Source organism: Ascaphus truei, chromosome 20, assembly GCF_040206685.1.
Source record: "Ascaphus truei isolate aAscTru1 chromosome 20, aAscTru1.hap1, whole genome shotgun sequence".
NCBI lineage: Eukaryota > Metazoa > Chordata > Amphibia > Anura > Ascaphidae > Ascaphus > Ascaphus truei.
In genome coordinates, this window is record NC_134502.1 from 29,339,177 (window position 1) to 29,360,890 (window position 21,714).

General features: G+C 50.4%; 1 protein-coding gene across 1 annotated transcript; it reads right to left on the reverse strand.

Annotated features, from left to right (window-relative positions):
• Nucleotides 1-399: 399 nt before the first annotated feature.
• LOC142471108 (extracellular calcium-sensing receptor-like) lies at nucleotides 400-20,828 on the reverse strand. The gene is made up of 7 exons (XM_075577903.1): nucleotides 20,758-20,828; nucleotides 17,766-18,071; nucleotides 12,521-12,812; nucleotides 4,618-5,430; nucleotides 3,956-4,183; nucleotides 3,525-3,648; nucleotides 400-2,155 (listed from the first exon to the last, which is right to left on the reverse strand). Exons 1-7 carry the CDS (start codon nucleotides 20,826-20,828, stop codon nucleotides 1,251-1,253), a joined length of 2,739 nt encoding a protein of 912 aa, XP_075434018.1. The 3' UTR covers nucleotides 400-1,250.
• Between the last annotated feature and the right edge of the window lie 886 nt (nucleotides 20,829-21,714).

Sequence of the window (21,714 nt, forward strand, 5' to 3'; positions counted from 1 at the left end):
CCGCGCATCATAGACGCGCAGTCACGCGTCTTCGGGAGCCTGCGCCCCCTGCACGCGCGTCCAGGGCTCCCCGAGGGAGCCCTGGTGTCCCGCGATGTGGGGGACGGCGGCAGGGGGTTCCGGGGGACCCGGCGGACCCGGCAGCGGTAGGGAGAGCGCCCCGATCGGAGGGCGCTCTTCCGCTGCTTCGGCGCGCGCCTGTCACCCTCGGGCGCGCGCCAGGCTACTGCTGCGGCCAAGAACGGGCAAATGCTCGAATAAACTTGGCCGCAGCAGTAGCTCCCTTCTGTCTGTGTCACTGTGTCACCCTGCGGGGGGAGGGACAGACTCATAGCTCCCTTCTGACTGTGTCACTGTGTCACCCTGCGGGGGCAGGGACAGACTCATATCTCCCTTCTGTCTGTGTCACTGTGTCACCCTGCGGGGGGAGGGACAGACACATAGCTCCCTTCTGTCTGTGTCACTGTGTCACCCTGCGGGGGGAGGGACAGGCTCATAGCTCCCTTCTGTCTGTGTCACTGTGTCACCCTGCGGGGGGAGGGACAGACTCATAGCTCCCTTCTGTCTGTGTCACTGTGTCACCCTGCGGGGGGAGGGACAGACTCATAGCTCCCTTCTGACTGTGTCACTGTGTCACCCTGCGGGGGCAGGGACAGACTCATATCTCCCTTCTGTCTGTATCACTGTGTCACCCTGCGGGGGGAGTGACAGACTCATAGCTCCCTTCTGTCTGTGTCACTGTGTCACCCTGCGGGGCGGAGGAACAGACTCATAGTTCCCTTCTGTCTGTGTCACTGTGTCACCCTGCGGGGGGAGGGACAGTCTCATAGCTCCCTTCTGTCTGTCACTATATCACCCTGCGGGGGGAGGGACAGTCTCATAGCTCCCTTCTGTCTGTCACTATATCACCCTGTGGGGGGAGGGACTGTCTCATAGCTCCCTTCTGTCTGTCACTATATCACCCTGTGGGGAGAGGGACAGACTCTTAGCTCCCTTCTGTCTGTGTCACTCTCATTAAGTCACTTTGCGCTTACCTGGGACTGATCCCTTAACACACAAAATACATCACTGCAATTATGTCCCTTGCACCTTCAGTACATCAAAGATATAAAGTGAAAAGAAAGAAAAAAATTGAGAGTGAAAGTCTGGAGTGAAGAGAAAGGTGGAGATAGAAAGACAGAGAGAGAGAGAGCTCAAATATTCAATAATATTATTAAGAGGCGACCACCAATGGTTGAACCTTCTTTGTTCTATTTTTTCCCTCTCTCCATTAAATTGTCTCTCGTGTTCAGCTGTGGCCTGAAGAGGATGAGGAAGCACTTGGGAAGAAAGATACAGACCATCAGAGCCCAGGTGGAAGACAGGATGGCGAAGACCTCCATGGCCACGGTGTACTTACCACGGGCGCTGAGGGAGGCCGGGATATAGGACACCCAGACACTGAGGAAGGCCAGCATGCTGAAGGTGATGAACTTGGCCTCGTTAAAGTTGCCAGGGAGCCGCCTTGCCAGGAAGGCAACGATGAAGCTGATGGTGGCCAGGAGCCCGAGATATCCCAGCATGCACCAGAAGGCGATGGGAGAGCCCTCATTACACTCAACAATGATGATCCCTGGTTGGGTTTGTACGTTGAGTTCTGGGAAGGGAGGGGAGCTTGACAGCCACATGAGGCACACACACAGCTGAATAAGGACACTTAGTCCGATGACAAAGTAGGACACCTTTGTCCCTGTCCACTTCCTTAGGCTGCTGCCTGGCTTTGTGGCATTGAAAGCGATCACCACGGTGATGGTTTTGGCAAGGACACAGGAGACACACAGGGCAAAGACCATGCCGAATGTCACCTGGCGAAGAAGACACTTCACAGGTTGGGGGTAACCTATGAAAGCCAAAGAGCAGAGGAAGCAGAGTGACAGGGACACCAGAAGAAGACAACTTAGAGAGAAGTTGTTGGCTCGGATAATGGGTGTGGCCCTGAAGTGGCTGAAAAGCCCTAAGAGGGCAAATGGGATAATTGAAAAAGTGACACTTGTGGCTACCAAAGCAGCACCCAAGGACTCTTCATAGGACAGAAACTCAATGGTCTTTGGGAGGCATCTGTCCTGTTGGACACTGGGCAACTGGTCCCACGGGCATCGAAGGCAGTCAATGGAGTCTGAAAGAGAAGAAAACATATCTCTCGGTTTGTGGAGCACATATAGTTTGTAATTTATCGGAGAAGACATATGGAGGAGTTATAAGAGCAGATAAGGGAAGAGTTATATGGAACTATTATAGAACTAGATAGAGGAGAAGTGGTAGGGAATGGTTAAAGAAACACTTAGGGGAGGCGTTATAGGAAGCAGTTAGAGGAGCAGTTGGAGAGGAGTTATAGAGAGCAGTTTGTGGAGCAGGTAATGGAGGGCTTTTAGGGAGATGTTACTGGAACAGTTAGAGGAAGAGTTATAGGGAGGCAATTATTGGGAATATAAGTATGATACATTAATAATCACATACCAAAGAAAAGTAAACATTAAAAGTAAGGAATCTGTGAACAAAGATCATTGAATTGTTGATGCAGTGGAATACTTCCACAGAGAGAAGGAAGAAGTGGGAGTGCGGTGGTCTCTAGTATATCGCCATGGGTGTGAGTAAATGTATTGATCATGGAACCATAATATAAAGTTAGTAATATACTTCACAGAGGCGACTTAAAGATTTGGGCAGAAAAGAGACCCTAGAAGGTTTAAGTACTCTTTAATTAAAGGCATATTGAACTCTGGAAGGTGGAAAACAGGAAGTCCCCAGATTGCCTCTCTGATGATGTCACTAGTGGTACAGGAAGTTCCACGTGTCAAAGACATCAATGAGATTTCCCATAATCTTTAGCTCTTCCCAGGAATGGGAAAATACAATGGAACTGAATGATCGAGCTGCAGATACTTCTAACACTGGGGACACATTGCTGCCAAAGACACTCAGTCTGACACAAGAACGCCATGTTATATCCCTGCTCTTCTCATACACCCTCTCCTGCTGTCACCGCATGGTCCTGTCACATGGATCATGTTCTTAATAGTGGTGTAGCTACCAGATCCTCCAAATGTTTGCAGATAAATAGGTACAACTGCAGTTCCTCTACTCGTACAGGATGGAGGAACTTCCAAGTAATTCTGAGTTAGTCCCCTAACCTACCGTTTTCCTCTTACCATACAGAACAAACTCTTTGTTTAATATGCGTAGTTGGTCTTACAGGACCTAAAAAAATGTAGAGTGCCCGCTACAGAAGAGGGCAGAGTATGAGCTGCCTTTAATGAAAGGGAGATCCATTAGCAGCAATGAGTGAGAAAGGAATTAGGGATTGATTGGGATGGTTCGGGTTGGGGTCATAAATGGTTCCAGAAAACGTTCTTGTGGTTCCACAAAGTTATTGAGATGTTTCTGTTGAAACTGAACGATCAGCACAAGAATGATCTACTTGATGCTACTTTGAAAACATGGACCACAGTTTGAATTGACCTTAAGAAACTAAGGTCATCCCTCACCTGTGTGGTTGGAGATCTCTCCTTGGGGACAGGGGACACACAGGAAGCAGCAGACAGGCTTCCCTCTTATAGCTGCCTTCCTGAAACCAGGGGAACAGCTCTGACTGCAGATGGAGAGAGGGACCTGGAGAGAGCGGGGAGGATGGAGACAGAGCTTATATTCACCTGTATATACAGAGATAGGAGTGAATAGATGTAAAGACTGAATTCTCATTTTCCTGTATATACAGAGAGAGGAAAGACTGAGCTATTTATCACCTGTATATACAGAGAGATGATAGACTGAGCTATCTCTCACCTGTATATACAGAGAGAGGAGATACTGAGCTATCACCTGTATATACAGAGAGATGAGAAACTGAGCTATCTGTCATCTGTATATACAGAGAGAGGAGAGACTGAGTGTGCTTAGTGCGGTGTTCTGCCCGTACCTGTGTATCCCCCGCTGCCCACTGGATGGCGCTGGTGTTCACCACGAATGTGCGCCCCGGCCCAGCACTTACATCGTAACTCCCGACCTTCACGTGCCGTATGGTTCCCGAGGAACTCATTTGCCAGTTGACGATGTCGTACAGAGCCAGGATGTCCCCGGTGGGGTCGAAATACACGTCTTTGTCTTCTTTAGTCCGGAATCGGACGGACTTCAGAGAGTGCAGAACCTAAGAGGAAGTTAATAGGATCAGAGGAGCCTCCTTGTGATGGGATAAAAGGGCGACTTACAAACACGATTCTATAAGTTAATAGTGTTTCCATAGTGCGGGTTTCTCTGATGTAATATACAGTATGAGCATCGTCTGTAAGTTTATAGGGTCAGGGTGAATGAGACAACTGCTGACCTTGTTAAATTATAGGAATTCACCACTAGAGACACCCTCTTATCCCATCAAAGAGAGACCCCACTAAACCTATCATCTTATAGGTATCTCATTTGTGGGACGCCCTCTTATCCCATAGAGAGAAATGCAGCTGATGTTGCTAACATACAGGTATGGCCTGCATCTTATCCCATTAGCGAGAGGAGCTGCTGATCCTGTTAATATCTCAAAGTAGGATCGAATTCTACAAACACCAAAGAGAAGATGGGTGAAGATACCTCCCATGGATGGAAAGCCAAAGTCTCAGTGCATCTCCCACTCGATTTAGGGCAGACCATTTGTTTATGAGTTAGGACGTCCTGCAGAGCCCAGGCCAATGCGTAAACTGCAATGTAGACATTGTAGGTCCCCCCCAGAACATTGAAACTGCTGAAGGTGCTCCCAATAAACTCCTGACCTGTGCAGTGTCTGGTGCCATTGGGAATTTGGGTCTCTGGTTTCACCCAGTTGCAGCCAAAGTTCTGCTCCCAAAACTCCATCATAAAGCTGTCATCTGGAGTCTTTTGGGGGTGGCCGGCATTAAGGAAATCTCTGAAACCAGGAATGTACCCACTGTGTAGGGTAAAGCCAATGGTGCCCCGTAGGACAGCCCAGTATCGCTCCTTGGAGAGCAGGGATGAAGTTGACCACGATTCACTTGCCACCCAGATCTTCCCCGTGATGTTGCGCTTCAAGAGCTCTTCTACCACCGGGAGAAAACTTATGTAACTGGAGAAGACAACCACAACGTTGGCATTTGACTCTGCGATAACCCTCGAGAGGTGGGGGGCATTGCTGTCTGCTCGGCTTATCATTATAGAGTCGATAAAGGCCACGCAGGCCCCAGCTCTCAGTATCTCCATCTTGGTAGCCAATATGCCCTCCTGCCCATAGTCATTGTCCACAGCCAACAGTCCCACCCATGTCCAGTTGAAGTAGGACACCAGCTGTGCCAGCCCTCGGGACTGGAAGACGTCACTGGGGACAGTCCTGAAAAAGGAAGGAAAGCGTGTACGGTCGCTCAGGAGGGAGCTGGTTGCGAAGTAGCTGATCTGAAAGGAGATGGAGAGAACAAGGTGGAGTGTTGAACCAGGAATCTATAGGGTGGTACATGGGAAACAAATCTAGAGCTTGTACAGGAACACAGAGTATGGCATGTCTAAGGCTGGTACAGGGGATACACAGCCTGGCATGTCTAAGGCTGGTACAGGGGATACAGAGCCTGGCATGTCTAGGGCTGGTACAGGGGGTACACAGTCTGGCATGTCTAGGACCGGTACAGGGGGTACATAGCCTGGCATGTCTAAGGCTGGTACAGGGGATACAGAGCCTGGCATGTCTAGGGCTGGTACAGGGGATACAGATCCTGGCATGTCTAGGGCTGGTACAGGGGATACACAGCCTGGCATGTCTAGGGCTGGTACAGGGGGTACACAGCCTGGCATGTCTAGGGCTGGTACAGGGGGTACATAGCCTGGCATGTCTAGGGCTGGTACAGGGGATACAGATCCTGGCATGTCTAGGGCTGGTACAGGGGATACAGATCCTGGCATGTCTAGGGCTGGTACATGGGATACAGATCCTGGCATGTCTAGGGCTGGTACAGGGGGTACATAGCCTGGCATGTCTAGGGCTGGTACAGGGGGTACATAGCCTGGCATGTCTAAGGCTGGTACAGGGGATACAGAGCCTGGCATGTCTAGGGCTGGTACAGGGGATACAGAGCCTGGCATGTCTAGGGCTGGTACAGGGGATACACAGCCTGGCATGTCTAGGGCTGGTACAGGGGGTACACAGCCTGGCATGTCTAGGGCTGGTACAGGGGGTACATAGCCCGGCATGTCTAGGGCTGGTACAGGGGGTACACAGCCTGGCATGTCTAGGACTGGTACAGGGGGATACACAGCCTGGCATGTCTAGGACTGGTACAGGGGGTACATAGCCTGGCATGTCTAGGACTGGTACAGGGGGTACATAGCCTGGCATGTCTAGGACTGGTACAGGGGGTACATAGCCTGGCATGTCTAGGGCTGGTACAAGGGATACAGAGCCTGGCATGTCTAGGGCTGGTACATGGGGATACACAGCCTGGCATGTCTAGGGCTGGTACAGGGGATACAGAGCCTGGCATGTCTAGGACTGGTACAGGGGGTACAGAGCCTGGCATGTCTAGGACTGGTACAGGGATACAGAGCCTGGCATGTCTAGGGCTGGTACAGGGGGTACATAGCCTGGCATGTCTAAGGCTGGTACAGGGATACAGAGCCTGGCATGTCTAGGGCTGGTACAGGGGATACAGAGCCTAGGGCTGGTACAGGGGGGTACAGATCCTGGCATGTCTAGGGCTGGTACAGGGGGTACATAGCCTGGCATGTCTAGGGCAGGTACAGGGGATACACAGCCTGGCATGTCTAGGACTGGTACAGGGGGATACAGAGCCTGGCATGTTTAGGGCTGGTACAGGGGATACAGAGCCTGGCATGTCTAGGACTGGTACAGGGGGTACATAGCCTGGCATGTCTAGGGCTGGTACATGGGGTACGAGCCTGGCATGTCTAGGGCTGGTACAGGGGATACAGAGCCTGGCATGTCTAGGACTGGTACAGGGGGTACAGAGCCTGGCATGTCTAGGGCTGGTACAGGGGATACAGAGCCTGGCATGTCTAGGACTGGTACAGGGGGTACATAGCCTGGCGTGTCTAGGGCTGGTACATGGGGTACAGAGCCTGGCATGTCTAGGACCGGTACAGGGGGTACATAGCCTGGCATGTCTAAGGCTGGTACAGGGGATACAGAGCCTGGCATGTCTAGGGCTGGTACAGGGGATACAGATCCTGGCATGTCTAGGGCTGGTACAGGGGATACACAGCCTGGCATGTCTAGGGCTGGTACAGGGGGTACACAGCCTGGCATGTCTAGGGCTGGTACAGGGGGTACATAGCCTGGCATGTCTAGGGCTGGTACAGGGGATACAGATCCTGGCATGTCTAGGGCTGGTACAGGGGATACAGATCCTGGCATGTCTAGGGCTGGTACATGGGATACAGATCCTGGCATGTCTAGGGCTGGCACAGGGGATACAGAGCCTGGCATGTCTAGGGCTGGTACAGGGGGTACATAGCCTGGCATGTCTAAGGCTGGTACAGGGGATACAGAGCCTGGCATGTCTAGGGCTGGTACAGGGGATACAGAGCCTGGCATGTCTAGGGCTGGTACAGGGGATACACAGCCTGGCATGTCTAGGGCTGGTACAGGGGGTACACAGCCTGGCATGTCTAGGGCTGGTACAGGGGGTACATAGCCCGGCATGTCTAGGGCTGGTACAGGGGGTACACAGCCTGGCATGTCTAGGACTGGTACAGGGGGATACACAGCCTGGCATGTCTAGGACTGGTACAGGGGGTACATAGCCTGGCATGTCTAGGACTGGTACAGGGGGTACATAGCCTGGCATGTCTAGGACTGGTACAGGGGGTACATAGCCTGGCATGTCTAGGGCTGGTACAGGGGATACAGAGCCTGGCATGTCTAGGGCTGGTACATGGGGATACACAGCCTGGCATGTCTAGGGCTGGTACAGGGGATACAGAGCCTGGCATGTCTAGGACTGGTACAGGGGGTACAGAGCCTGGCATGTCTAGGACTGGTACAGGGATACAGAGCCTGGCATGTCTAGGGCTGGTACAGGGGGTACATAGCCTGGCATGTCTAAGGCTGGTACAGGGATACAGAGCCTGGCATGTCTAGGGCTGGTACAGGGGATACAGAGCCTAGGGCTGGTACAGGGGGGTACAGATCCTGGCATGTCTAGGGCTGGTACAGGGGGTACATAGCCTGGCATGTCTAGGGCAGGTACAGGGGATACACAGCCTGGCATGTCTAGGACTGGTACAGGGGGATACAGAGCCTGGCATGTTTAGGGCTGGTACAGGGGATACAGAGCCTGGCATGTCTAGGACTGGTACAGGGGGTACATAGCCTGGCATGTCTAGGGCTGGTACATGGGGTACGAGCCTGGCATGTCTAGGGCTGGTACAGGGGATACAGAGCCTGGCATGTCTAGGACTGGTACAGGGGGTACAGAGCCTGGCATGTCTAGGGCTGGTACAGGGGATACAGAGCCTGGCATGTCTAGGACTGGTACAGGGGGTACATAGCCTGGCGTGTCTAGGGCTGGTACATGGGGTACAGAGCCTGGCATGTCTAGGGCTGGTACAGGGGATACATAGCCTGGCATGTCTAGGGCTGGTACAGGGGGTACATAGCCTGGCATGTCTAAGGCTGGTACAGGGATACAGAGCCTGGCATGTCTAGGGCTGGTACAGGGGGTACATAGCCTGGCATGTCTAAGGCTGGTACAGGGATACAGAGCCTGGCATGTCTAGGGCTGGTACAGGGGATACAGAGCCTAGGGCTGGTACAGGGGGGTACAGATCCTGGCATGTCTAGGGCAGGTACAGGGGATACACAGCCTGGCATGTCTAGGGCAGGTACAGGGGGTACATAGCCTGGCATGTCTAGGGCTGGAACAGGGGGTACATAGCCTGGCATGTCTAGGGCTGGTACAGGGGATACAGAGCCTAGGGCTGGTACAGGGGATACAGAGCCTAGGGCTGGTACAGGGGGTACAGATCCTGGCATGTCTAGGGCTGGTACAGGGGGTACATAGCCTGGCATGTCTAGGGCTGGTACAGGGGATACACAGCCTGGCATGTCTAGGGCAGGTACAGGGGGTACATAGCCTGGCATGTCTATGACTGGTACAAGGGGATACACAGCCTGGCATGTCTAGGGCTGGTACAGGGGATACAGAGCCTAGGGCTGGTACAGGGGGTACATAGCCTGGCACCTGCTACCTACTGCTACCTGCTACCACCTGCTACCTACTGCTACCTGATGCCACCTGCTACCCCCTGCTACCTACTGCCACCTTCTACCTGCTGCTACCTGCTACTACCTGATACCTACTGCTAACTACTGCTAGCTGCTGCCACCTGCTACCTACTGCTACCTGCTGCCGCCTGCTACCTACTGCTACCTACTGCTACCTGCTGCTTCAAGCTGCCGCCTGCTACCTCCTGCTGCCTGCTACATCCTGCTACTTACTGCTACCTGCTACCTACTGCTACGTGCTACCTACTGCTACCTGCTGCCACCTGCTACCTACTGCTACCTACTGCCGCCTACTGCTACCTACTGCCGCCTGATACCTACTGCTACCTGCTGCCACCTGCTACCTACTGCTACCTCCTGCTGCCTGCTATCTACTGCTACCTGGTGCCACCTGCTACCTACTGCTACCTGCTGCCGCCTGCTACCTACTGCTACCTCCTGCTGCCTGCTACCTACTGCTACCTCCTGCTGCCTGCTACCTACTGCTACCTGGTGCCACCTGCTACCTACTGCTACCTGCTGCCGCCTGCTACCTACTGCTACCTGCTACCTACTGCTACCTCCTGCTACGTCCTGCTGCCTGCTACCTACTGCTACCTACTGCTTCCTGATACCTACTGCTACCTCCTGCTGCCTGCTACCTACTGCTACCTCCTGCTGCCTGCTACCCACTACTACCTCCTGCTACCTCCTGTTGCCTGCTAACTACTGCTACCTGCTGCCATCTGCTACCTACTGCTACCTGCTGCCATCTGTTACCTGCTACCTACTGCTACCTGCTGCCACCTGCTGCCTGCTACCTACTGCTACCTGCTGCCTTCTGCTACCTACTGCTACCTGTTGCCATCTGCTACCTGCTACCTACTGCTACCTGCTGCCATCTGCTACCTACTGCTACCTGCTGCCACCTGCTACCTACTGCTACCTGCTGCCGCCTGCTACCTACTGCTACCTGCTGCTGCCTGCTACCTGCTGCCACCTGCTACCTGCTGCCACCTGCTGCCACCTGCTACCTACTGCTACCTGCTGCCGCCTGCTACCTGCTGCCACCTGCTACCTACTGCTACCTGGTGCCACCTGCTACCTACTGCTACCTGCTACCTACTGCTACCTGCTGCCACCTGCTACCTACTGCTACCTGGTGCCACCTGCTACTTATTGCTACCTGCTGCCTGCTATCTCCTGCTGCCTGCTACCTGCTGCTACCTACTGCTGCCTGCTGCCGCCTGCTACCTCCTGCTGCCACCTGCTACCTCCTGCTGCCTCCTGTTGCCTGCTACCTACAGCTACCACCTGCTGCCTGCTACCTACTGCTACCTGCTGGCGCCTGCTGCCTGCCACCTGCCTGCTGCTTGTTGCCTTCCTGCTGCCTGCTGACTGCCTGCTTGCTTTCTGATACCTGCTGCCTGCTTGCTTTCTGCTGCCTGCAAAGATATTCTCTGGAGGGTTCTGCAAGGATCAGGGGACGTGGCTATGAAATTATTCCACACAAGAATCCATTTATTAAAAGTGAGGATCTGTGGCGATGACTTCTACTCTAAAGAATAACGTTTAGATTTTTGTCATCATTGCGAGGAGACTGATGCAGTGAGGCCAGGCGCTTGCAGGTTAGGTTGTGGCCAACGAACAGATATCCATTTGTCACTCAAACATAGGAGCACATCGGCCAAAATGAGTCTCGTTACATTCAGCAAACTCACCTGAAACTATCGATATGACTCACGCCCGTCTCAGTATTGGGGAAATAAAGTTATGACTCTGGTTCTATATTCAGGCAGACTTTTAAACGTCAGAAGAATTGGGGGGGGGGTTCCTCTAAGTAATAAAAATGTCAGGAGAGACGATTTACGACAGGGTGGGGGGTCTTATGGTGTGTCGATGGGGACGAAATGATGCAAAAGTCTCACCCAGGTAATATGAAAACCAGAATTCAACAAGAGGTGTGTTTTGGGCTCAAACACGTGAATTTTCATCTTCTACTCTAGTGACTTCCCTGGGGAAGACCTGTAACGTATCATAACATACTGTATACACATTTCTGTTGGTTTATCCTTTTATTTTCAGAAACTGTTCTGCATTTATTATAACTGTATGTTCTTGTAATAATCTTTACTGTTATCTACAGCAATGTATTTATTATAGATATTAAACTAATCTTAATAAATAATGTTTTAGGCTCTATAGAGAGTAATTTACATTTTTGGACACATTTTGCTACAACAGAGTTTTGTGTGTTACGTGCATAGTGCATTGGGATGGTGAGAGAGAGAGAGAGAGAGAGAGAGAGAGAGAGAGAGAGAGAGAGAGAGAGAGAGAGAGAGAGAGAGAGAGAGAGAGAGAGAGAGAGAGAGAGAGAGATATGAAACCATGTACAATAGAACTTTGAACTTAATTTATATATTTATTCCATTGAATCTCCCATAGGTTCCTCTCTCGGTCTGTAGCCCAAGTTGTCCCTCGGGGTTTAGGAAGATGGCCATACCAGGAAAACCTGCCTGTTGTTTTGAGTGTGTCCCATGTCCCCAAGGAGAGATTTCCAACCAAACAGGTAAGAAGGTCACAGGTATTTTGGCAAAAGTCATGTTATTGATGGCAAAGGTTAACATCAGTGTCTCTTCCAGATGCTGTGGAGTGTCACAGATGTTCCTGGGACACGTGGCCGAGTCTTCAACATGACAGGTGTCTACCAAAGACCATACAGTTCCTCTCCTACAAAGATTCACTGGGAATCAACTTAGCAGCCATTTCCCTCTCTTCTTCAATATTTCCTATTGGCATTCTGGGAGTTTTCATCTGCCACAGGACAACGCCCATTGTTCGTGCCAACAACTGGTTCCTCAGTTGTCTACTCTTGGTGTCCCTGTCCCTCTGCTTCCTCTGTTCTTTGGCTTTCATCGGCTACCCGCAGCCTGAGAAATGTCTTCTGCGACAGGTGGCATTCGGCATCGTCTTTGCCCTCTGTATCTCCTGTGTCTTGGCCAAAACCATTACAGTTGTCATCGCCTTCAAGGCCACCAAGCCGGGCAGCAGATTAAGAAAATGGACAGGGACAAAGGTGTCCTACTTTGTCATCGGGCCGAGCGTTTTCATTCAGCTGTGTGTGTGCGTGATGTGGTTGTCCCTTTCCCCTCCCTTCCAAGAACACGACATCCAAAAAAAAAAATTGGAAAACAGTACATGTAAACAAGAGACCTGTGAGGTTTTGCGAGCTCTGTACACATGAAGAAGTGACACTTCTTGTTCTCTTACCTGTGGGTATCTGTACAGTCCCAATATTTGGGCCATTATGATGGAGCGTGAGGACCCCGAGTCTCCAATGACACCAGCTAGAGGTGACCCTTTGTGACGTTGGTAATTGGGGATGCTTCCTTGTCCTCCCGACAGGATCCAGAATGTCCCTTCTGCTGCCCGTCTTGTGCCAGTGCAGGTGTCAAATATCTGGAAGCCCAGAGAGATGTTCGGGAGGAGGTCGGGGTTTGAGTTAATCTCTTCTATAGCAAATATCATCGCTTGCATGCTCTGATAATTCTGGAATTCAAACCTAGAGGAAGAGGAAGAAATGTCACAGACAGTGTTAGTCACACACACACACACAATCTGTCAGTGTCACACATGCAAAAACAGTGTCTCCTCAACTTGAGTGTCCTACATGTAATGTTGGTGTCAAACACATAGGAGAGGGGCTCCCTCAGTCTGTCAGTGTCACACGCACACACAGGGAGAGGGGCTCCTTCAGACTGTCACTGTCACACACATAGGGAGAGGGGCTCCCTCAGTCTGTCAGTGTCACACACACAGGGAGTGGGGTTCCCTCAGTCTGTCAGTGTCACACGCACACACAGGGAGAGGAGCTCCTTCAGACTGTCACTGTCACACACACAGGGAGAGGGGACCCTCAGTCTGTCAGTGTCACACACACAGGGAGAGGTGCTCCCTCAGTGTGTCACTGTCACACACACAGGGAGAGGGACTCCCTCAGTCTATCACTATCACACATACAGGGAGAGGGGCTCCCTCAGTCTGTCAGTGTCACATACACAGGGAGAGGGGCTCCCTCAGTCTGTCAGTGTCACACACACAGGGAGAGGGGCTTCCCTCAGTCTGTCAGTGTTACACACACAGGGAGAGGGGCTCCCTCAGTCTGTCAGTGTCACACACACAGGGAGAGGGGCTCCCTCAGTCTGTCAGTGGGACACACACAGGGAGAGGGGACCCTCAGTCTGTCAGTGTCACACACACAGGGAAAGGGGCTCCCTCAGTCTGTCAGTGTCACACACACAGGGAGAGGGGCTCCCTCAGTCTGTCACTGTCACACACACAGGGAGAGGGGCTCCCTCAGTCTGTCAGTGTCACACACACACACACAGTAGAGATGGCCTTTTCTGTCAGTGTCACACATGCACACATGCTCACAGTGTCGCCTCTGATAGCCACACAGATGGTAGGATTCATTTAAAACTTACGTCTGACATATAAGATCTGCAGGTTTGCTTGTGAAAAAGTTTTCGATGTAGCTTACGCCCACATGAATATAAAAAGTCCCCCCTATAATAACGTCTCCAGCCTCGCTCAGATATTCATTAATGTTTCCACCAGACAGATTGCATCCTCTCCCTGACCCCCAGCACATACACACTTCCACAGCTAATGTGTATAACCCCCACATTATAACGGGGAGCAATCTTCCAATTCTGTATAAACAGCAGCTCTGTCTGTGTCTGTGATTCATCTCTAACTCACAGGGAGAGGGGACCCTCAGTCTGTCACTGTCACACTCACAGGGAGAGGGGCTCCCTCAGTCTGTCACTGTCACACACACAGGGAGAGGGGTCCCTCAGTCTGTCAGTGTCACACAAACAGGGAGAGGGGTCCCTCAGTCTGTTACTGTCACACACACAGGGAGAGGGGCTCCCTCAGTCTGTCACTGTCACACACACAGGGAGAGGGGACCCTCAGTCTGTCACTGTCACACTCACAGGGAGAGGGGACCCTCAGTCTGTCACTGTCACACACACAGGGAGAGGGGCTCCCTCAGTCTGTCACTGTCACACACACAGGGAGAGGGGACCCTCAGTCTGTCACTGTCACACTCACAGGGAGAGGGGACCCTCAGTCTGTCACTGTCACACACACAGGGAGAGGGGCTCCCTCAGTCTGTCACTGTCACACACACAGGGAGAGGGGACCCTCAGTCTGTCACTGTCACACACACAGGAGAGGGGCTCCCTCAGTCTGTCACTGTAACACACACACAGGGAGGGGGGATCCCTCAGTCTGTCAGTGTCATACACACAGGGAGAGGGGACCCTCAGTCTGTCACTGTCACACACACAGGGAGAGGGGCTCCTGCAGTCTGTCACTGTCACACACACAGGGAGAGGGGACCCTCAGTCTGTCACTGTCACACACACAGGGAGAGGGGACCCTCAGTCTGTCAGTGTCACACACACAGGGAGAGGGGACCCTCAGTCTGTAACTGTCACACACACAGGGAGAGGGGACCCTCAGTCTGTCACTGTCACACTCACAGGGAGAGGGGTTCCCTCAGTCTGTCACTGTCACACACACAGGGAGAGGGGCTCCCTCAGTCTGTCAGTGTCACACACACAGGGAGAGGGGTTCCCTCAGTCTGTCACTGTCACACACACAGAGACAGGGGACCCTCAGTCTGTAACTGTCACACACACAGGGAGAGGGGACCCTCAGTCTGTCACTGTCACACTCACAGGGAGGGGGGCTCCCTCAATCTGTCACTGTCACACACAGAGGGAGAGGTGCTCCCTCAGTCTGTCACTGTCACACACACAGGGAGAGGGGCTCCCTCAGTCTGTCAGTGTCACACACACAGGGAGAGGGGATCCCTCATTCTGTCACTGTCACACACACAGGAGAGGGGCTCCCTCAGTCTGTCAGTGTTACACACACAGGCAGAGGGGCTCCCTCAGTCTGTCACTGTCACACACACACACAGGAGAGGGGATCCCTCAGTCTGTCAGTGTCACACACACACAGGAGAGGGGCTCCCCCAGTCTGTCAGTGTAACACACAAAGGGAGAGTGGCTCCCTCAGTCTGTCAGTATCACACACACACAGGGAGAGGGGATCCCTCAGTCTGTCAGTGTCACACACACAGGAGAGGGGCTCTCTCAGTCTGTCAGTGTCACATACACACAGGGAGAGGGGACCCCTCAGTCTGTCAGTGTCACACACACAGGAGAGGGGACCCTCAGTCTGTCAGTGTCACACACACAGGAGAGGGGACCCTCAGTCTGTCAGTGTCACATACACAGGAGAGGGGCTCCCTCAGTCTGTCACCATCACATACACACAGGGATAGGGGCTCTTTCAGTCTGTCAGTGTCACACACATAGTGTCCCCTCAGTCTGTCAGTGTCACACACATAGTGTCCCCTCAGTCTGACAGTGACACACAGATGGACTCCTTAAGTCAGTTTTATAAGTTGTGTAGATGTCCAGGGAATGCAGATATTAATTACACCATCTCTCATTAATTATCTTATCAGGGAAATGACAGCACCCTGGGAATCAGTGCTAATCCCAAATACACATCTCTCTATATTCCTGCTCATCCATTCCCACGAGGGACACATGACAGCAGTGTCAGTGTGACGGCCCTAGCAATGAGAGGCAGCAACATATTGTGTCCTGATTTGGCAGTGAGAGATTTGGAGAACCATTATACGTACAGATAAGAAGAGTTATAGGGAGAGGTTCTATGGGGCAATAGAAGCAGTTATAGGGAGAGGTTAAATGGGTAATAGGAGGAGTTATAGGGAGGGGGTATATGGGGCAATAGGAGGAGTTATAGGGAGCGGTTATATGGGGTAATATGAGGAGTTATAGGAAGCGGTTATATGGGGTAATAGGAGTTATAGGGAGAGGTTCTATGGGGCAATAGAAGCAGTTATAGGGAGAGGTTAAATGGGTAATAGGAGGAGTTATAGGGAGGGGGTATATGGGGCAATAGGAGGAGTTATAGGGAGCGGTTATATGGAGTAATAGGGGGAATTATAGAGAGCAGTTATATGGCGTAATAGGAGGAGTTGTATGGGGCAATAGGAGGAGTTATAGGGAGCAGTTTTATGGGGTAACAGGAGGAGTTATCGGGAGCAGTTTTATGGGGTAATAGGAGGAGTTATAATGAGAGTGAGTGGCTATACGGGGTAATAGGAGGAGTTATAGTTCATGGGGTTTTGGGAAGCCAACAACAGCTGGACCAACGCACGGCTGCAAGAGAGCCTGGTGTACTATGGCTGTTACATTGATGACATATTGATCATCTGGGATGGGGAGGAAGGTAGTCCCGAACATGCTCTCTGTGATTTCAACAACAAGAATCTAGGACTTAAATGTACACACCAAATGGACTCTGGTGAGATAGTTTTAATTCTGGATTTAGTGCTATCGGTCGCCGAAGATAAAGTGATATTGACCAAAGTTCACTTGATGGGTGTAGCAGTGAACAGTTATCTGCATGCGGATTGCGGTTACCACCCTAAGTGGATCCGAAACGTCCCTCTGAGTCAGTTTAACCGGCTCGGACGTAACTGCTCATCAGATTATAATCTTTGAGACTCAATTTGAGACGTCGATTGATGGGACATTTCTCCAGGAAGGGTGGTGATGTGGATTTCGTTCATAGCTCATATAACAAAGCGAGGGCCATTGAGAGATCAGAACTATAGGCCTAAGTCCAGAAATAAACATCATACTGGAAAAGATACGGCTGACAATAATAATACATCTGGTAACAATTCCGTCACGGGTGGCGCAAAGTTCATCACTACATATAGTGGTTATTCCAGTAAGATCACCCAAATCCTCAACTTACACTAAAACGTGTTGTTGCTTTGTAGTAGAGGGAAGGTCAAAACGAATTGCTTTTGCAAGGGAGTGGGTAAGAATAGAAGTGCTCACTCAGCCTGCGTGGATGAAAAGGAAGTGTGTGATCTTAGTCACACAGGAAACGGGACTGGACTGCGCTAACTGTGAACACAGATAGGGGAGTATGGGAAACTCCACTTAGCTAGGGGGGATTCAAGAGGTTGTCAAGGCAACCAGCTATTGACAGTCTGGAGAGGGGAATGTAACTACAATGTAGCAGTTTCCACATGCACTGGGAGTTACAGCTGCAGGGAAAGCTGACATCCAAAATGGAGAAGGCGGGCGGGCAGTCAGAGCTGCAAAGGGAAACAGAATAATAAACAGTCCTGTTCCAGGACAGGAATTGAGTCTGTCTTGGCCTCCAAATTAGGAGGAGACAGATTCAAGACACTTTGCATTGGAAAGTCCTATTGGATTTATTGCTTAGACACACTTTCTCCGCTGGGACTCAATAAGTGTAGAGACACCAGCATTCTGGTGTGATGCTCCTTGTATTGCCGCTGCTGTTTCCTTTACATCCTGCTACCATTGGTCAGGTTTGTGTAGTCGTTAATTAAAACAGCAATCTACCCCCTTATAGAATATCATACATGTGATCACGTATATGGTCACAATTATGTTCTATTTCATCACTATATAATGTCTCATCCACAGTGTTGGCATTTGACTCTGTGATGACTCTCGAGAGGTGGGGTGTATTGCGGTCAGGCCGGCTTATCAGTATGGACTCGATGAAGGCTATAAAGGCCCCAGATCTCAGTATCTCAATCTTGGTGGCCAAGATGCCCTCCTGCCCATAGTCATTGTCCTCGGCCACCAGGCCCACCCATGTCCAGTTGAAGTAGGACACCAGCTGTGCCAGCCCTCGGGACTGGAAGACGTCGCTGGGGACAGTCCTGAAAAAGGAAGGGAACCGTGCACGGTCGCTCAGGAGGGGGCTGGTTGATAAATAGCTGATCTGAAAGGAGATGGAGAGGAGAAGAAGGTCTGGTACGTATAGGCTGGTGCAGGAACATATAGCCTGGTATCTCTAGGGCTTGCAAAGGGGACACAGAGGCTGGCACCTCTAGAGCTGGCAAAAGGAACACAAATCCTGACACCTCTGGCACAGCGGATACCAAACCTGGCACCTCTAGGTCTTGCATGGGGGATAGGGATACAGAGTGATTGCCTCTATGGCTTGTACAGGAAATACAGCCAAACAACTCTAGGATTGGTACAGGGGATACAGAGCCTCACACATGACGGGCTAGAACAGGGGATAAAGAGATAAAGAGACTGGCACCTCTAGGGCTACTACAGGGAATACAGGGCCTGGACCTTATATGGTTGGTACAGAGGATACAGAGTGTGGCACCTATATGGCTACTTTGGGGGATACAAACCATGGCACTTCTAGGGCTGGAGCAGGGAATACAGAGTCTGATACTTCTAGGGCTGGTATAGGAAATAAAGCCTGGCACTTCTGGGGATGGCACAGGGGATATAGAGCCTGGCACTTCTGGGGATGGCACAGGGGATATAGAGCCTGGCACTTCTAGGGCTTGTACAGCGGATGCAAAGTATTTATCTACCGTGTGTTACTGCTGTGAAGAATACACAGAGAGAGAAAGAGTGACAGAGGATAAGGAGAGGGGAGTGTGACACTGTGATGGAGTGGCCTGTAGGCAATGTCAGTAGAGTCCACACAATGCATTTTAGGCCGTACCAAAACATTGAGTGGTTTATTTCTCCACAAACACAACAAAACATTGGGCACACTGTCCCTTTAAGGCAAAACACAAAGCATAAAATGAAAGCCTAATCCACCTTCTGCGATTTACTAAACAGTACAGGCCCTAGTTACTCGGCTGGCTAGCTGAAGTAGTTACCAGCCCCAAACATATAAAAAATATCAGGGAATAATATGTATTAAGTCCTTATCGGAGGGTACTGGTCCGGCGTCTCCAGTTTCTCCAGGTGAACATCAGTCCTGCTGCTCCCAGGCAGTCTCTTGCCCTATATCTGTGCAGGCTTCTCTCTTATGCGGGGCTTCGGGATTCCCACTGATCCCAGGCAAATCCCTCGATGGTATAGATGTGGTAATTGGTGCATCACATAGTAAGCTTAAAGCGGTATAAATCCTTTAAAAGGGAATCCAGCATCCAGAAAACTGTATAATAACAGAAATGATCATCCCAGGGAGAAAATGGGGACCTAGTGATGAACCAGAAGCCTCAGTCTCTGCGGCCTGGAGCTCCTTTGGTGCTGGGTGTGAATCCCACCTGGGCCACAGGCAATCCTCTGTGAGCCTCATCTCTTGCAGAACAGGAACGGGAACTCTAACAGAGACTCTGACAAGCAGCTACTTCCGGCCTTTTCAACCCTGTTCAATCAGGAGTTAATTGGAAAAAAGCTCAGGAAGGAACCCAGACACCAGTTTGTAGTTTCCTTATCCTTGCAAAGGGAGTAAGTTAACTCCTTTACTCCCTTACAGACACAGTGGTAAAGGGGGAGGACAGGGGACAGTGACACACAGAGGTGAAAGTGAAAGAAGGAGGGGAGAGGAAAGAAGTCAGTGACACACAGAGAGGTGACAGTGACAAAGGGGGACAAGAGGGAATAGGGACAGAGGGGAGGAGAGGGGGCAGTGAAACAGATTGGTGACAGTGACACAGGGGGAGGAGAAGGTATATTGACACATACAGAGGTGACAGTGATTGTGACAGAGGGAGGGGACAGGGGACAGTGACACATAAGGTCCTATTCTATAAGCCTCGATAAGCCACTTATCGAGGCCTTTTCAGCCAAAATGCCTACTTCTATTCAGTAAGCCTCGATAAGTGGGCGATAAAGGCATGAATCGCCAATTTCTGCTGTCCAAAACACATCTCCGGGTAAGCGATGATAAGCCCCTTATCGGCAGGTGTGGAAACGTGTGCAATTCTAGTAGCCTCGATTAGTTTATCCAGGCTAATCGTGGCTCTAGAATGGCGAGTTTCTCCCCAAATCCTCACGCCAGGAAAAGTTGGCGTGAGGCTGGGGAGACGCTGCACAGAGAAGGCGGCGAGAGAGGACATGTAAAAAAAATGCTTTTTTCCTGCATCGAATTGATGCCGGGAGTTTACCATGTGATATGTTCCATTCTAAAAAGGATTTGACATCCTCCCTTAAAGTGATGTCACATCCTTTTAACTAATGGAACATATCACATGGTACAGGAACAAATGGGATTGTCTTCAATCCCATTGGCTGTGATAACATGTGATATAGCCATGTCGTTTTAAGAATGTGACGTACTGTACCTCCCTTGGAGATGACTTCACATCCTTAAAAAAAAGACGTCACATGATACAGCATCCAATCGGATTGGAGCAATACCATATGACCCTAAAATGTGACATCAGAGGCCCTATATAAGGCCTGTGCAGTACGTCTCATTGAAGCAGAAGATCTCGACGTGGCAACATCCGTTTTGGATTTACCATGGGGGGGGGTTTTGGAGTGAAAAAAAATATATAGACGATTAAATAAAAGAAGAAAATAAAGACAGATGAAGAAAGAAGAAGGAGAAAGAAGATGAAAGAAAGAAGGTTTTGGTACCTGATGCTGTTCTTCAAGGCGGATGGTGACGGATTGCAGGTGATGACGTCGCGGGACAAGAGCTTCCTCATACGCCGGGATTCGGAGGGGGAAGACTTCTAAAAGGTAAGATAAATATTGAATGTATGTAAGGTTTTATTATTGTATTTTTTATTTTTTTTTATGTTTTTCATTGCCCATTGACTGCTAATGTTTTCGTCTGTGCCCCTTTAGGGTACAGATAAACACAGTGACAGGCAATGCATTTTTTGGCAAATGCTTGTTTTGAATTGATTGCTATTTTTGCTATTTCTGTTTATTGTTTTGATTGAATTGTTTGGAATTTGGATGGCTTGTTTTTTAGTGCATTTTAGGGTTGGTTAGCGGTTTAAATGAATTAATTGTTTTGTTAGCTAGTGGTTTTATTTATTTAATTGATTTGTTGGCTAGTGCTTTTATCGAATTGGTTGGATAGGTGTTTATTTATTTGTATTCTTTGGAATAACATAATTTGAATTATTTTGCTGTTATGGTGAGAGATACATTTTATTCATGTGCACAATTAGGCTTTTTATTTCATTAGCTGTTGTGGTATATGTGGGCTTATCATGCCCATATTATATGGGTAACAGGAACAGATGAACAGGGGAAAAACTAGGAGCACAGCAATGAAAAAAGAGAACTGGAGGCCAAAATGAAAAAATAACAAACATTTATTGGGACATAAACTATTTAAAAGAGAAACCTCTGACGCGTTTCTCGCATGGTGCGCTTTATCAAAGAGTAGTTTCAATAGTCTCAAACAAACTCTTATATGGTCAACACCCTCAAAAGCACCGCCTACCTGTGCCCAGGTAAAAACAACCCCCCAGTACACACATCCCCTGTGAAAATGAAACACAGGAAAGGGGCGTAATGCTCAGAGGGAAAAGATCCACAAAGAGATAATGAACAGGTAAAAATGCAATAACAAAGACC

Coding starts and splice junctions, on each gene's coding strand:
- LOC142471108 (XM_075577903.1), bottom strand. CDS start 20,828: ATGAGGAAGCTCTTGTCCCGCGACGTCATCACCTGCAATCCGTCACCA. Junction 18,072..20,757: donor GCCTTGAAGAACAGCATCAG/GTACCAAAACCT, acceptor TTCCTTTTTCAG/GACTGTCCCCAGCGACGTCT. Junction 4,184..4,617: donor TGGCTTTCCATCCATGGGAG/GTATCTTCACCC, acceptor ACTTCCTCTTAG/GTTCTGCACTCTCTGAAGTC.